This window comes from Equus quagga, chromosome 10 (genome assembly GCF_021613505.1).
Source record: "Equus quagga isolate Etosha38 chromosome 10, UCLA_HA_Equagga_1.0, whole genome shotgun sequence".
In the NCBI taxonomy this organism is placed as follows: domain Eukaryota; kingdom Metazoa; phylum Chordata; class Mammalia; order Perissodactyla; family Equidae; genus Equus; species Equus quagga.
In genome coordinates, this window is record NC_060276.1 from 110,387,151 (window position 1) to 110,404,416 (window position 17,266).

Below are 17,266 nucleotides of genomic sequence, written 5' to 3' on the forward strand. Positions count from 1 at the left end.
ATTTTCATGATCTGAAGCTAGTGTGCTTTCTTTATTCCTCAAAGCTGGCTTTCCACCCAAAACGTAGTGTGTGCGTCCCCTGTACTGCCTTGTGCTTGGACATGATGTGTTTCCTTGGGGTGTTTTCTCTCTTTTTGAACGCCCAGTCGTGCCCATTCCCTGCAGGCTCCCCTCAAGGCTCCTCCTACAAATTCCAGTTGAAATACCATTTCCTCAAGTAAGCCTTTCCCTAGCCTGATCCCAGATTGACTGACTTAGGATCCCAGAGGTCTGGAAATTTGTATCTCCTTTGGCATCTTGTATAATGCCTTGCCCACAGTAGGTGCTTTATATATGTTGGAGTTGAAAGAGATAATGTGTATTTACTCTGCGAGCAGCTGATTGAGGTCCAGAACATAGGCTAAAATGGGAAGCTAGCATGACCTAGATATTAGAACTCAACAAATCACACGCAACAAAAAATAAAATCCCAAACTATAGACTAATGTTGGTTATTAATAAAGATGTGAAAATCTTGAATAAAATAGTAGACTAATTTAAAAAGCATTAAAGAATAATCGATCATGACTGAATAGTGTGTTTATCCCAGGAGTTAAATCGATTAACGCATCATATTGATCAAACAAAAGAGACAACCTCTATGTCAGCATAGATGCTCAATAGGCAGTCTCCAGTATCTAAACCCTGCTGCTCACAATCTCATAGCAAACTAGGAAGAGAAGAGTACTTCTTAAACAAGAGAAAGAATACCTTTTACAAACCAATACCCAACAGTAAACTCAATGGTGAAATAGTAGGGGATTCCTGTTAAAAACAGAGACAAATAGAAGACGTGCACTCTTGTGACTAATAAAGTTGTTAAAATGGGTAATGCTGGCTAATGCTGTCTGGGGAGCGAGGCTGGTGTTTTCCTGCCTGTTTGTAGAAATATGAATCAATACAACCTTTTGGAAAATCAATTGGGGGTCTGTTTCACAAACCATAAAAATATTCATGCCCACTGACTTAGACATTTGCTCCTCAGAAATTCTCCTAAGGAAATCTGATATGTTGACAGAGATATGAACAGGTACTCATTATAACGTTAATTAGAAGAATCAGAAATGACAATAATCTAAATGCCTTACAATGGGGAAATACTTAAGACTATTATGGGGTATCCCTGCAGTGGAATATAATCACTATATAGTCATTAGAAATATTTAGACTATATTACACTATATTAGAAATATAGTCCCTGGAAATATTTAAGGCTTTTTTTTTTTTTAAAGATTTTATTTTTCTCCTTTTTCTCCCCAAAGCCCCCCGTTACATAGTTGTATATTCTTCGTTGTGGGTCCACTTAGTTGTGGCATGTGGGATGCTGCCTCAGCGTGGTTTGATGAGCAGTGCCATGTCCGCGCCCAGGATTCGAACCAACAAAACACTGGGCCGCCTGCAGCGGACCGCGCGAACTTAACCACTCGGCCACAGGGCCAGCCCCTATTTAAGGCTTTTGATGCCATGAGTATGCTCTTGTGTTGAATTAGAATGCTACAAATTGTATGTAAACATTCTCTCACTGTGTATAAAAATCTCCTTTGTTTCTTGGTGGAGGGGTTAGAAGTCATTTTTCTTTTTTTTTGGTTAAATTCCACTCCCACACTCCCCACTCTTCTGTTCCCCTAGCTGGACTCAACAAGTGGAACTTGAGAGCTAACTGTTTCTGAGATTCCGAGAGTCCCAGGAGCACAGGATGCCAGAGCTGGGAGGGCCCTCTGTCTTCCTGTTCCTTTTATTTTACACATCGCATACCAGTACAAAGGCTAGCCCCTGGGTGATGGAGCAGATCTGATTCTGGGTCCTGTCTTCCTTCTATTCCCTGAGAAGGTCATTGACTCAAAAAGCACAGCGAGTGCTGGGAGATGACTTTAAAGCCAAGTGTCTGTTTTTTCAATTCTGTTTCTCACTAGCTATTGATACGAGTTGAAAGTGGAAAGAATGTGAGCGCTGAGTAGTTAGGGAGGGAGAGCAAGGAACAGTTATTCTTTTTGGAACAGGGTTATTCTGGTTGAGGAGTGGAGTGAGGGAGTTAGTTTGGCATGTCAGAATTCTTTCCACGTCTCTGCCAACATCTTTGTAGTCTTGGTCAAGATCACGGAACTATTCTGGGCCTTTTCAATTTTTTTTAATCTATAAAATTAGATGCGTCAGACTAAAGTTACCTTTAGATCCATTAAACTATGGGAGTCAGTACTTGACAAGGTAAGACATGTTTAAGAATTTCTTTATTAGGGCCTCACCACCAGATTATTACAATAGCAAAGAATTAAACAGAGACTTTAGCAATTCATCTAGAGTAGGGCCATATCCCAGGTGCTCTTCTTTCGGTGCTTAGAATGACATTGTTTCGTTTTTTCTTTCACTGGGATATCTTTTTCACTAACACCTGGAATTCTTCAAAACTAACTTCTCCATCTCCGTTCTTGTCCAGTTCTTTGAAGAGGTCATCAATGGAGCTTGAACCCTAGTTTTAGACAAAAAAGATGGGATAAGTGAGAGCAGAGAAAATGAATCAGTTACCGCTACACATTCTCTGAAATGAGAGGCACTAGGTCTGCGTTCCAAGAAGGCAGCTGAGTTTTTGGTCACATGCTGCTGAAAGGTAGAGGTGGAAAAACTAACTTTAGCTGTAGTACTGCTCCATGTCACAGAACTGGCTATCCTTTTTTTTTTTTCCATATCACACATTTATTATTTTAATATAATCGGGTTTCTAGGTAATCTTATGTATTTTTCTTTATGCCTCTGAAAACTTTCTTTTGAGAAGGAGTCCGAGGGCTTCACTGGACTGCCGAGGGGCCCATGGCCCACAAACAGTTGAGGATTGCTTTCCCAGGGTTTTCCTGGGAGCTGGTTTTGCGTCCAGCTCCAGGGCTGGGCCGCCATCTAACCTGAGGCAGCATGCATGGCTGGCCACTGGCTGGCACTGTGCCGAGGGCTTTCTGTAGCCTCTGCAGTCCTCCCAACCACTCTGTGGGAGAGACCCACTTTACAGATGAGGAGACTGAGGCTCTGAGACAGCTGCTCACTTGCTCCAGGCCTCACAGCTGGTCAGAAGAGGGCTTGGGGCTCAAACATTGACTCTAGAGCCCAACCCTTTAACTAGCAATGACCCCAGTTGTTTCCAGACCCTGGGCTGCGGCCCACCTCTGTGCTGTGCATGATGACTTTGCATCAATGTTTCTCACACTTCGTGCATCAGAATTACCAGATGGGCTTGCTGACCCTAGCAAATACAGATTGATGGGTCCCACTCCTAGAGTTTCGGATTCGCTAGGCTTGGGGGGAGGCCTGAGAATCTGTGTTTCCCACAGGTTCCCCGGTGCTGTTGATGCTGCTGGTCTAGGACTGACCACGCTCGGAGAACCACTGCTGGAGATGTTACATGAGATCATGTTCACCTTGACGCCCTGTTGACTATTGATATTCCTGTAGTGTCTTAAGCAGACGATTTTTGTCTTTGCCATAAAACTCAAATCTTAAAGCCATTGCAGCTCTGACTTTCTGTCTGTGACAAAATAGTACCTAGGAAACCTATTGTTTATAAGTCAGCTTCAAAACTGTTTTTTAATTGTGGTAAAAAAACGCATAACATAACCTTTGCCATCTTAACCATTTCTAAGTGTCCAGTTCTGTAGTGTTAAGTATGTTCACATTGTTGTGCCACAGACCTCTATATCAAGATATGTCGTAACCCCTAAGATTCCTACAAAGACATTTGGCACTTTGTTGTGATAACAAACTGTAAGGTATTCAGCGTCTGTTTTATAAATACCAAACACTGTTTTCCTGAAGTATTTACTAGATTCTAAACCATACAAGGTGATGATGTAAACAGAGTATAGCTTGGAAAACCTTAGTAATCCTTATGGAAATATAATCAGGTACATGACTTGGTAAGTAGATTTTTCAAAATTTACCATTAGTCTTCCTACCTTTATTCAAATTATAAAAGTCATATGTTTTCTATAGGAAATACATTAAATATAGAAAAATTCCCCAGTCTTACCTTTTAAAACAACATGTTCATGTAGATTGCCTAGGCTTTCCTGTCAGATTATTTTTCTTCCTTTTATTATTATTATTCCTTCCTTTTATTATTATTCCTTCCTATTATTATTGTTTTTCCTTTTGGAAAAATTTAACAGTTTTTTTGGGATTTAGTCTTTCTCAGAAACCTTTGTTTTTATTTTTAATTAAAAAGTCTCTTTTTCTGCTAGCACCTTGAACTTTTTTTTAAAGTTATTCTATGTTTTAACTAGAAGAAAATGAGAAGATATTGGATTATAAGCTCACTGAATTCAACCACTTTTCTTTTTAGTGCTAAAAACAGAAACCTCAACAACTAAGACCAGAAACCTTCTCACATGTCATATTGGCAGAAGGGACATTTCTGGTTAAAATCTGAGAAGCAAATGCTTTCTTCTGAAGTTACAGCTAAATAGTGACCAAGTGAGATGTGATAGTTGCACAGGTTGCTTCTATTTTGAAGGTGGCTTTTAGTTGCAAGGGAAGGCATCGGAGCCCGGACAATCAGCAGTTCCCTGTTCCTCATGGCCTCCAGATGCGTTTAGATTTTGACAACTCTGAGGCGGCTTTGATGAGAAACTTTATGGCTAAGGAGAGGCAGTCTGGAAGATTGTTTAGAAATGCATGGTTGCCTCATTAACACACATTTAGGTGCTTGACGCAAATTAACACAAATTTAAATACTTTTGAAATTTAAATGGTTGTCGACAGAGGGCAATTTGTCAGTGAGAGGCAGGTTTTCTTAAGGCACTGCCAAGTAAGTGTTGGTGTTGTTGAGAGATCCTACCTATAACAGAGAAGCACGTCCAAGGCTGACTGTTATTTTGCCAGCCCCTTTGTTTTCCGAAAGCCTGGCACGGGGCTGCTGATTCCAGGCTGAAGGCCTTGGTGTGTCTGCTTGGCGACCAGCGGGTCTTCCAGGCCCAGCTCAGTGAAAGTGCAACCCCTGCTTCCGTTTGCTCTGGCTAGAGTACTATCCCCCAGGCTGTGAGGGATAGACGGCTCGGCCCCGGCATTCTAGGAGATTGCTGTCTGAACCGTGACCTGCCACCAGGGGTGGAAAGCACCGGTTCAAGCGATGCTTCCCTCAAGCGATGCTGGCGCCTGGGCTGCTGCACACCCTGCCCCGGCCGAGCTGCGCTCAGTGCTCAGTGTCGCAGCTCTCAGGCTCTCCCTGTGTCCTTTCCTCTCCGCACCCACTTCCACTTCCCCCATCAGAGGCCGGTTCAGCGGGCTCTGCGGTTGTGCACTCACTTTCAGTAAAGCGGGGAGTTCATTCTGGATCAGTAGCTTCAGCTCCTCCTTCGACAGCTGGTCTGGATCACCTTCTTTGGCTGCATATTTTTCAAAGATTTTCTTCAGTTCTTCAGGAGACTTTTTCATGCTCATTTTGGTGTCCTGTAACTTGGGAAAGAAATGAATTTACCAAAAAGCTGGAGTGGAGTTTTATACTGATGATTGCCAGCAAGGGTTTAGTGCCCTTGGGCTGTTTCCTTGGCACAGGTGGGGGAAAGTAAAGAAAAGGGGGGAGGGAGAGAAGAAATAGAGGAGGAGGAGGAGAAGGGAGGGGGCAGGAACCGTTGGAACTGCACATGTTTTAAAGAGAATCATCTTAGACAGTATTGTAAATGTTTGTTCTTAGAGTACATCTGTTAGGAGATAGTCCCTGGAGCCAAACACTTTTATTGGTAATTATGATATTCTTTACTTTTTATGTACCTGGTCTGCGCTCTAGGCTGTGGTCTTGAAGAACCCTGACCACAGCTTCTAGCCTCTAAGTGACTGTTTAGATGGCACAAACCCACTTTCTCCCCAGACCATTATCGTTCACACCATTCTGAAAGGAAGCAGAGTGAATATCAATGCAAGCAGAAGGAGCTGCGGATAATACTAAAATCACACTTACCTGGTCACCCAGCAGTGAGGCAGCTAGGAGAATCGAACAGGAGTGTGAGGAGCTGAGCAGGGTTGTGCGGCTTTTATAGTCTTCACAGGCACACCACCCTGATTATGAAATTTTCCTTTTGTTTGCCACTTAAGGGTAATTATTAATGGTTTTTGAAACCGAGCTTAAGATTGCATGAACCTCATAACTAAGGGCAAGATACAATAAAGGGGCCCCTCCCCAATTGCTTCATGGTTCAGAGTCCCAAGAGTAAGCGTGGATTTTTTCCCCCTTAGGTTATATTTTCCCTCCAAGGTAGACTTATGGTTTGCTCACTGTTCACCTTTCGGAAAGCTTAAATATGGAAGGTTGGTTTATTTCAATTTAGTCGCTTATTTAAGTTTGAAAAAATAACTTTCTTCACATCCAGGAACGAAAATACTATAATAGATGGTCAATACTACATAGTTTTAAAAAATTGCAGTCTGGCTGTTGAAGTCCCTCTGATGTTTTGTACATATTAGATGCTTAAATATTTGAATAACTGAATGAATGAATAGAAGTATCATTGAGAAGCAGGTTTAAGAAGCGGGAAGAAGATACACAGTAATTTGTGGTTTTATTTGGCAAAGCAAGATTACCAAGTAGTGCGGTCATGTTTCAACCTTTTTATTATTTGTTGTTCCCATATATGCTTTTTGTTTAATACCCTTTTCTTTACCAAATATATTTTGTTAATCATTCTAAAAACTTGTGAAAACACTTGACTGACTTTTATTCAATTGGAAATACTTCGAACTTTTAGAACTGCCGGGCTTTAAAATTGGAGACAAAATTTATTTCTATTGGAAAGAGTTCCATGAAAGAATGGGGACATTGATCTAATACTGATTATAACTCACAACAAGGGTTTTCAGATCGACTTTAAAAGCACTTACCAGCTTTTAACCACTTGGACACTTCCACTCCTGTATAATTTTCTCTGACCCTTCATTATTCAGCCCTAAAATTCTAGGGCCTTGTCTACCTTGGAGAACAAATGTGAAATCTCTTAGAGTTCCTTAAAAGCTTCCCACCGATCCCGAACGGTCATCGGTCATCGTTCCATGCACCTTCGCTGTCTTGTATATGTTATCCTTGCTTTTATCTCAGATTCTTTGACTTTGGTATGCATCAGTATTTTGACTACGTATTAACTCACTTCTTGGAGTAAAGATAAGCATTTTCTTTTTAGTTATAAGACTTTTACACAAAAATATTCTAATTTTGGCAATGCATTTTAATCAAGATTTTAGAGAATTTCCAGTGTTTTTATACTTATGCTCTGTTTTACCTTGGAGGAAGTAGGGTTTTGTTGAGCAATCGATAAGATTGTTGTTTTCCCTCTAACACCTTTTTAAAACATTTCAAATCTACAGAAAAGTTGCAAGAATAGTTAGTGAACATCAACCCACATTTTGCCCAGATTCACTAATCGCTAACATTTCCACATTTGCTTTCTCTTTCTGTGGACAGAAACCTTTCCCCCCTTGAACCATTTGAGAATTAGTTACATATATCCAGAAACTTCCACCTAAATACCTCAGCATCTTATCTCCTCTCCCACACAACCACAATGCTATTATCACAACCCATATTCAAATTTCTCCAGTTGTGGAAATAGCATCTTAGATCATCTGTTCTCTCAAATTAGCTCTTGAGTTAAAATCAACATGGCAGTTGTTATGTTTCTTGAGTCTATATTGAAGAAATGATTATATTAACTATGTATGACCTTAATAACTATATAATATATAACTATATGATTTTAGTAGCTATCTGTTATATGACAGATATGTGTTATATATAACACGACATATATATGACATGTGTGTATGTATGTATGTGTGTGTATATATATAAAATTAACTCTAAGAAAAACATTTGGAACAGTATTGGTTAATAGTCTTTTAGGCTACAAGTCTCTCGTTTCAAGGGAAGACCTCTGATTAAAATAGGCCCAATGCTGCTTGTTGTTAGAACTTAATGCTTGTAGTAACGATAACAAAACTTGACAAATGACTCATGGGTCTTCTTAAATTTTTACTTGCTCAGCTCTGCCAGTCACATCTCTCATCTCTTATTTTTCTCTTTACCTATAGACTCAAGTGTGAGGGTAAACCTGCAGTGGGAAACATGAAAGCCACCAATAGATATTCTCATGAAACATTAACTAAAAATATATGGAGACGGGCGATAAATGCAGGGTGTGTTCAAAACTAGAGAAAGGGGAAAAAATGACAGGCACAAGATTGGTTATGGAGAAATGGAGAGGCAAAGGTTACTTGTCACCTCACTATTCAATTGCTTGATCTTTGGACAGACTTATGTTTTTCCTAGGAAAGCTAAGAGTAACTTATTTTAAAAGCTCCGGGTACCAGAGGCTTCCGTAGCTGTGTTCTTCTACTGAAGTCCACAGCAGGCAGCGCCTGGAAAAGCACCTTCAGGAAGAGGGTGCAGTATCAGTACCCAGGCCCTGCAAAACAAAATGGGTGGGAAGTGCTCTCCGTGTGGTCTTTGATCCTGAGGTTTGGAGGAGACCCTGACTGCTCCGGTGCAGCCGTCCCTAAAAGGGAGCCCCATCTCCTTCCCTGCCTTCCCTGAGCCCTAGGACAGGGTTCACCTTCTTTTCCACTTCCAACCTTTTCCTGGGCTGTGGGTCTCACCGGTTTGGAGGCCTGCCTGTGCTGGCCCTGGGTGGTTGAGTTCCCTGAGGCCTCCTGAGGCCTCCTGATCATAGCACGTTTATTGAGAGCTGATTTTTACTGTGGGCTGTGTGAGGCCCCCGGACCTGACCTATTACCTTGAGAAATTCCTGCTGCATTCCTGTGACTCGGATACCACTGTTACCTCCAGTCTACAGAGACTGTCAAGGACCCATTCAAGGTCACATCGCTGGGGGGTAGTGGAGCTGGGTTTCTAGCCTAGGCCCAGCCTGCACCCTCAGCCACTGTGCCACCTGCCCCCTCCCAGGAGTGGGGCTTCTGTGAGAAGAGCTGGTAAATGTTAGTGTGAGGCCCAGAGGTAGGACTTCGATTTAAGTGTTATGGTCACACCTGAGGTAGAAGAATGTTCTTTTTCTGATGGAAGTAATATACGCCTTTATTTACTGGTGGAAAAAAACCAAGTTTAAAAGACTGGAAGATAAATACGAATTCATAGGACTGCTCAATGCTTTCCCCATCATAGATTGCATCCTCATGCTGCTCTGTGATGTGGCGGGTTGGGAAGACAGAAAGGGAAATAATGGCCCTGTATCAGATGAGAGGTGGGCTTGGGCACTGTGGTGCCTCTGCCTCAGAGCAGGGTACTGCCTCTCCTCTCCCATCTGCTGAAGTGACCTGCCTGCAGCTTGGGACAATCCACGGCATCTCAGAGACCCCTCCGCCGCTCTTAGGCCCACTGACCAGTCCCTTAGTCTCCTCTCTTAGTTTTTGATAAAAATCTAGGGGGCTTTAATTATGGAGCACTCGATCAGAACCTGACGCTCTACTGGACTCTGGTGGAGACAGAGAAGATCTGGTTCTTGTGCTTGGCAAGCCCACACTTTATGAGAGGAGGCACATATACAAAATGATGGAGGTTAAAGTTGTATACAGTAACGGACTGTATTAGTTCCCTATTGCTGCTGTAACACATTACCACAAGCTTAGTGGCTTAAAACAAGGCAAATTAATTTTCTTCCTGTCCTGGATCTGAGAGGTGTAAAGTGAGTTGGTAGAATGCATTCCTTCTGGAGGCTCTAGGGGGGAATCTGTTTCTTGGCCTTTTCCGGCTTCTAGAGACTGCCCGCTCACGGCCTTTTTTTCCGTCTTCAAAGCCAGCAATGCAGCACCTTCCAATCTCTCTCTCTCTCTTTCTCTCTGGCCTCTGCTTTGTCATCCATCTCCTTCTCTGATTCTGACTCTCTTGCTTCCCTCTCATAAAGACCCTGTGGTGACACTGGGCCCACCCAGATAACTCAAGATAATCTTCCCATCTCAAGAGCCTTAATTTAATCATATTTGCAAAGTCCTTTTTGTCATGTGAGGTATCATATTCACAGGCTCCAAGGAGTAGGACTTGGACATTTTTTGTGGGGGGAGGGGGTGCATCATTCAAACTACCGCAAGAATTAATTAAAAATGAATTGACAATGTATACGTTTTTTATTTGGTAGGGTGAGCATAACAGGGTGGTATTAATTATGGGGCAATAAGGAGAACTGGATGGTGCCCCTGAAGCATGAGCCCACTTGGAATGGTAGGGAGAGGCATCTTAGGAAAAGTAGTGAAGAGGCAAGATGTGTGTAGTGGGCTTGTGCGGAGGGGAGCAGAGGAGCCATTGGCAGTGGACCCTTCTGGCTGAGGTGGGAAACACAAGTTAGAATACATGGAGAGACCATAGCTAGACTGGGTTTCTGAATGAGGTGGTGGAACCTGAGTGCCACGTGGAAGAGTTTAGATTTGATCTGTAGCTATGGTGGCTGCTGCAGCTAGTAGTGTGACTCAGCATTAATTCATACTGAACAACATGAATTGGTTCATACTTTCTGCACAACTTGAATATGGGTCATCAAGAATCAAAATCAGGGGCTGGCCTAGTGGCTTAGCGGTTAAGTTGGCACGCTCTGCTTTGGCGGCCCAGGGGTCACTGGTTTGGATCCCAGGCGCGGACCTATGTACCACTCATCAAGCCACACTGTGGCAGGCCTCCCGCATATGAAATAGAGGAATGGGGCCTGCCCTGTGGCCGAGTGGTTAAGTTTGCATGCTCTACTTCGGGCAGCCCAGGGTTTTGCCGGTTTGGATCCTGGGCATGGACCTAGCACTGCTCATCAAGCCATGCTGAGATGGTGTCCCACATAGCAGAGCCAGAAGGACCTACAACTGGAATATACAACTATGTACTGGGAGGCTTTGGGAAGAAGAAGACAAAAAAAAAAAGATTGGCAACAGATGTTAGCTCAGGTGCCAATCTTTAAAAAAAATAGAGGAAGATGGGCACAGATGTTAGCTCAGGGCCAATCTTCCTCAGCAAAAGGAGGAGGATTGGCAGCAGATGTTAGCTCAGGGCTAATCTTCTGGAAAAAAAAAAAAGAATCAAAATCAGAAACAGGCTTGAAAAAAAAAATAACCAGAAAAACTTAATGGACAGGAGGAAAGGAATGGGTTGGGGAAATCCTTGTAAAGAATACATGAAGAATATACTAGAAAGTCTGAGAGAATCACTGTGTGTGTGGCCTAAGAGACTGGAAACGGTCTGCTGGGGGGTAGGCTCTCCCAATATCCCCAAATCAAATGTCCAAAGGCAAGGGACGTGAGGGAAGCCAGCCTTCCCAGGGCTCTGGCGGCTTGGTTAGAAGGCTTCCCCTCCTTCATGCACTGCCATTTAGGAATTTCATCTTTGATAAGAGAACCTAAGTTCCCTAAACCTTGTTGTTTAAAGCACCCGAGATGCATAAAATCTTGAACCCATTGCACTTTTATTGCGGGCTGCAGAAACTTTGGTAAAGGTTAATTAGTGCCATATTTATCCCTATGTGGTACTTTTACATCTCCTAAAGCTTTATCACCACCAATTTTCGTTACTTATTGATCTTTTTTTATTTTTCTTGTACTATGTGGTTCAGTTCCAAGAAAGGACAGATCTGTAGTGGAGATCAGATGACAGCCCGTATTTAAGTAAAATCAGAGCCCGCGGGCCAGGCAATCCTTTTGTAACGGAAGAGGCATTTTCCTCTTAAATGCAAAATTTAGGGTATTTGGGAAATGTTGAGATTAAAACTAAAGCATATTTGACGTTCTTTTCTTTAATCACCCCAGTAATGATAAAAGATATGTTTTGAAACTGTGATGTTCTCCTGTCTCTCACACTTTTTGTGGAAGGAATGCCAGGAACAAAGATGTTTTCCTGAATTTTGTTGCTGAATCAGGTTGCTTACAACCCGAGAGGCACCACACTGTTATCTTTAGGGCCTGTAGGACTTGTACGATTGCCTGATAACTCTGCAAGGCAGCTGGTTGGGCCAGGCTTGACCAGAAAGGCACTGTGTTCTTGACCTTCCCCAAACGTCCCCCTCCCGAGTGTTTGGATCCCACCAGTTTGTTCCTGGCCTGGACGTTCTTCGACTGAGTGTGTGATGGGCAGCCCCGGATGAGGCTCCTACGCCAGAGAGAGCGGCAATTCTCCTGTCAGTTCTTGCTCTGCCTTTCTCCTTTCGCTGACGTTCAGGGCATCATTTGGAGTTGGAAAGCTGCTCCCACCTGCTCCCCCATCTTTTCTTTAACATTCTCTTTACCTTCTCCACTGGGTTCTATTCTTGCATGTTTTAATCGGAGGATCACCATGGCTGTCACTCCTTAGAATTTCTTTCAGTGCTGTCGTTTCAGGAGCAGGTCATATGTATTGCTTCTGAAATAGCAGGGGTGACGTGAACTGATACCCTAGTGGAAAGCCTAAATAATACGTTCACTATTCGGGCCTTAAATTTGTATTTTCATTAAAGTAATTCCATGGACAAAGTTTAAAAAGCCAACAGTTTCAAAAGGACTTTAATGAAAAAATTCAGTAATCCTGACTTCCTCTCTTCCACCGTCAACTCTTCCAGCTCTTTCTCCTGATATTTACCTCTTTGTTTCTGAGTAACATTCTCACATTGCCCTGTCGGGAATTTCCAGACTTCCCCCTATGTTGGAGGAGTATTTCATGCCCTTAGGCAGCCCTTGTGCATTTTCCTTCTCTCTCCTTGCCTCCACTTTAATTTCGGAAATATTTTCTGGTCTTGAGATGTTTGTCGTGTTTATCCCAAGTAAACAGTAAGTCAGATTTCCTATTCTTAGTTGAGTCATTTGACTCTATTCCTAATGGCTCACACCAGAAAGTTTCCTGAACACCAAACTCGCCAATAACTGAGCACACTACATTACAAGACTCTTCCTGGGTAGACGGACCCAATGCAGCAGGTAAGGGTGGACTGAAGAATCACAGTACACTTTTAAGAAGGAACCAGGGGGAGTTTATTGCTGTGGTCTTCCCAGATGGTTCAGGTTATCTTAAACTTAAGAGAAATTGAGGCTCTGAATAAACTTGGGACGTCTTATGAGTCTGTGGTTAATAGTGTAGTCTTATCTGTCCTTTCCTAGAAAACACGTAAGCAGCTCAGCTTTGTGAACTAGAAGCTAATGCTCTCTCTCGCCTTACTCCAGTAGTGCTTAATCTAGCCATAATTAGCCAACCAAAGTAGATAGGGAAGAGATGTGAAGGCCAAGAGCACTTCAGAATTGAGCGTTCCATCCAACAAGGGACATATTCAGGTTTTTTCTCCACCCCTTCCCCTCAGGGGCTCTTAGAGCGTACACCGGGCACAGGGTTCAGATGGCTCGGAAAGTTCTTCTGGGGCACTGATAAGATCAGAGAAGTTCTTGGAAAATTTTTACCTCAGAAAATTCCACTTGTCAAAGATTCCTATAGAGCAAATGTGGCAGTTAGGGTATGGGGAAAAAAATCCAGAAAGGTTTTATGAGAGGGAAGCCTGTGAATTCCATTAGAACAAGTTAACTCACCCAACTGTAGTCTCTCCTAATTACTTTAAAAGAAAGATGAAACAAAACCATGAGATTGTAGTGAACAGAACTGAGAAAACAGACCAGTGACTAGTGAGAACAGGCTTTTCATAAAAATCACGTGTTTCTGAATTTCTGTGAGTTAATCATAAAGATAAATCTGAAATTATTTAGTCTGAGTTTGTTTGGTGTTTCATGCATCCATTCAGTGCATACCGTGTGCCAGTTTCATTTATTCGAGGGGCTGGAGATGCAATGGTGAGGAAAAGCAATGCTACCCCAACTCTCAAAGATTTACAGTCTATAGACTGCAGACTGCATTCTACAGGCGCAAACTGAGAGAAGTACTGTGGTGGGGAGGGCGTAGGTAGAGGATCCTCCTGACAAGGCTTTAAGTGTCCAGGAATGTCAGCTCCTGTGGAAGCTTGTATTGGAGAGTTGAGCTAAGAACTCAAGGATGAGGATGGATTAATTTAGAAAAAGAGGGTAGGAGAGTGGAAGAAGATGTTCTGGGAAGAGGGAACAGCATGTGCAAAGTCCCCATGGCAGTAGGGAAGAAGAGGCACCTGAGGAACTAAAGGAAGGCCATGGCGAGCAGAGCTCAGGGTGTGAGGGGAAAGTCGGGAGGTGAGGCTGGAGGGTGAGGCTGGGCCAATAGCACACATTGAAGGATTTTAAGCAAGAGAAATACCACAACCACTCTGCCTGCAGCATGCTGGGTGGACTGGGGCCGTGTAAATGTGGGGTGGCCAGTCAGTAAGCTCTGGCTGTAGCCTGGGTGAGGTGCTGTGGTTTGGGAGGTGGTTGGAGCTGTGAATGGACGTAGGAAGTCTGCAGGGGGTAAATTGATAGGACTTGACAGATTGGATATGAAGGATGTGGGGGGGAGAGAGATCCAGGGTGGGGTTTATTTTCTGACCTATAGAATGTGCTAGAATGGATAATATTACTGTTTTTTTTTTAAAGGAATTGAGTGGTTTCCTACAAATAAGTACTTTTGGTATACTTTTCTACAAGGATTGACAAACTTGCTCATGGAAAACCTTTAGGGAATGAAGTGGGCAGTGAGAGAGGGTTGTTATTATGGGAGAGATGTGAATACCCAAGTGAGAGGCCTCAGAAGTCCAGAACTTGAAGTGTGAACATTGCCTGGAACTGACAGGTTGAGTAGTGATGGGAAGAAGGACACAAAGATGCCCCTGATAAATTTTTTACAAGGATTTGAATGAAAGATGAGGAGCAGAGATAAAAAGGAAGTGTACTGTGAGGAGTGTATAAAGCATGGCTGTATTTAATAGGAAAATTGAAAGGAATGATCAGGTTTTATTATTTAGGGAACATGCTTACCCAATGATCGTGCCTCTAAAAGTAAAGCTTGAAATTTGGGAAATGACATTTTTACAAAATGACAAAATTGGACTTGTTTTGTTTTCTAAGGTGATCGATATGCCCGAACACAACCCTGGCAATTTGGGAGGAACAATGAGGCTGGGAATAAGAAGAACTGTTTTCAAAACTGAAAATTCAATTTTAAGTAAGTTTCTCGGATCATTTGGTTTACAAGATGTCGGGTGTCGCGTGCATGACTGTGTGCAGCTGCAGCCCTCCTGGTGGCGTTCACCCCACCCCTTCCACCTTGCCCTCTTCCTTTCAAGCAGCCTCAGGAGCTCGGACTCCGTCTCACCTGTCTCTTCCTGCCCTCACTGCCCCTCCTGCTTCCCGATTCCTCTCCCTGGAACGGTTGGTAGAACACACGCAAATGCCCCTTCTCATTTGATCTCCGCTGTATCCTATCCAGCGGGCGGCTTTGTGACTCACTGATCTTCCTGCAGATGCCGTTGCACTGGGAGAACCCCGATTCAGACTTAGTTCTTTTGAATCTCTGTTCTCTCCACTGCGTTGAAACACGCTCCCTGTTTCATTGTTTCATGTCTGACTGGTTTTAGCGGCTAGTTTATGAACTTCCTGAGGAGGAGAGCAGTTATGTCTCCCAGAAGTCTGTTTCTCTGTCCCCCGTAGCTCCAGCATGTGGAGAGGAAAATATGACGTGGCTCACCATCTGATAGTTGCTGATCTTCCTACTCCCCATAAAGTTATTCTAATTTCTGTGGAGCTTTTTTATAGATTAATGTATTATATGAGAACAACAATGTAAAAAAACCCAAAGCCCTTAATTCAATTTAATAAATATATCTTCAGCGCCTGCTCTGTGCCATATGCACTGTGCTAGGTTCTGCAGATACAGTAGCGAATGGGACAGATACCAGCACTGCTCTCCCTGGGCCTCAAAACCAGCAGAAAGAACATGATGAAAGGGGATATGCAAAATGCTAAAAGGGCTGGAGGCAGAGGAAGGGAATCCCGGCATCTGGGGCGTCCAGCACATTCCTGTGAAGTTATCAGAATACCTTAGAAACATGCCTTCTTAACTCAAAGAATAAGACCTGAAATGTGAGTTTCTCCTTTAAGGATGATAAACAGCTTCTAAGGAATATAGAGCTTCCTAGCAAGAGTGAAATTGAGAAGGAAAAGTTTCAAAGTGTACACATTTCCCTGCTTTCTCTGGATAAGAAGCTGGTGTTCTCAAAGTGACTTTTTTCTTTAAGAATAGAAGAATTTTTTTCTCTTCGTGGATATTGGCAGTGATTCTTTGGCTTTCCGATGTTTTCAAATACTTTGAAACTTTGTTCAAATAATTACCTAAGTGACAAAAAATGGTTAGTGAGAAATTTAATGTTTTAAAATTGTATCTGCTATAAAAGATTCAGTGATAACTGTACTAAACTTTTTAAAAAGAGCATTGTGTTCAGTACATTTAAAAATTTGATGTGTCTTAATGGAAATAAGACTGATTTAAGATTTGTATTTCTTTACAGTAGACATAAAAATAATGTTGATGATTTTTATGAATCTTAAACACTGGTTGTTGAGGTATGATTGACATACAAAAACCTGTACATATTTAATGTATACAACTTGATGGGTTGAATTTGAGTTTTCACAAGTGGAGATTATAGGTATAAATTGATTTAAACAAAAATACTGCTACTCATCATTTGTTCTGTTTATAAGAAATGTCTTCCCAGAGGCTCATTCCTGTCCTGTGTTCTGTCTGTGTTCTGCAAAGGCTTTTTCTTATAAAAGGACTAATGATAATATGTGTGGAATTGTCAAAGCTGGTTCAGGAGTCTTTAGAAATAAGATATTTTCCCAAACTTTATATCTCTAATCCTTTACCTAAGTATTAATTGCATATTCATGGTCTTTTCCGAACTATCTATCATGCTTAGTTTTTGTCTAGTATTTTTTTGTAGCGTAACTTTTTCATGTATCTAGCCTTCATGTCTCTTACTTGGGCATATAATTTTTCGATATGAGATAGGGAACCATGATCTACTGAGTCATTTCCTAGTGTTAAACATTTCAGGTTGTTTCTAGCATTTTATTAGAACAATGCTGATGCGAGCGTCTTGACACAGTGTTTTTGTTCTTTTGATTGTTGCCTTAGGATAGATTTCCAGGAGTCACGCTGTTAGGTCAAAGAGTATGAATGCTTTTATGACTGATAATTCGGCTGGATTGTTTGAAAGAAGAGGTGAACCAGTTCACAATGACCTTAACTGTACTGTAGTGTTCTTGCCTTCTCTAGTCTTTTGCTAGTATTTTTGTTATATTTGTTTTTGCTCTATGAGCAAGAACAAAAGGGCCCTTTATTATTGTATTTCAT

General features: G+C 42.2%; 2 protein-coding genes across 6 annotated transcripts in view; one reads left to right on the forward strand and one right to left on the reverse strand.

Annotated features, from left to right (window-relative positions):
• The window catches only part of CTPS2 (CTP synthase 2), an 89,256-nt gene that overhangs the window by 42,514 nt on the left and 29,476 nt on the right, over positions 1-17,266 (forward strand). For all 4 annotated transcript variants that reach the window (XM_046674010.1, XM_046674013.1, XM_046674011.1 and 1 more), the window contains exon 14: positions 14,977-15,073. In XM_046674010.1, the coding sequence (XP_046529966.1) occupies positions 14,977-15,073 (97 nt within the window). The remainder of the gene's footprint in view (positions 1-14,976; positions 15,074-17,266) is intronic.
• S100G (S100 calcium binding protein G) lies at positions 2,251-6,038 on the reverse strand. 2 transcript variants are annotated; one of them, XM_046674014.1, is made up of 3 exons: positions 5,978-6,038; positions 5,326-5,475; positions 2,251-2,506 (listed from the first exon to the last, which is right to left on the reverse strand). In XM_046674014.1, exons 2-3 carry the CDS (start codon positions 5,458-5,460, stop codon positions 2,402-2,404), a joined length of 240 nt encoding a protein of 79 aa, XP_046529970.1. In that variant the 5' UTR covers positions 5,461-5,475; positions 5,978-6,038; the 3' UTR covers positions 2,251-2,401. The 2 variants fall into 2 exon arrangements, with proteins under 2 accessions (XP_046529970.1, XP_046529971.1); XM_046674015.1 differs by having other exon boundaries at positions 5,326-5,469; positions 5,978-6,011.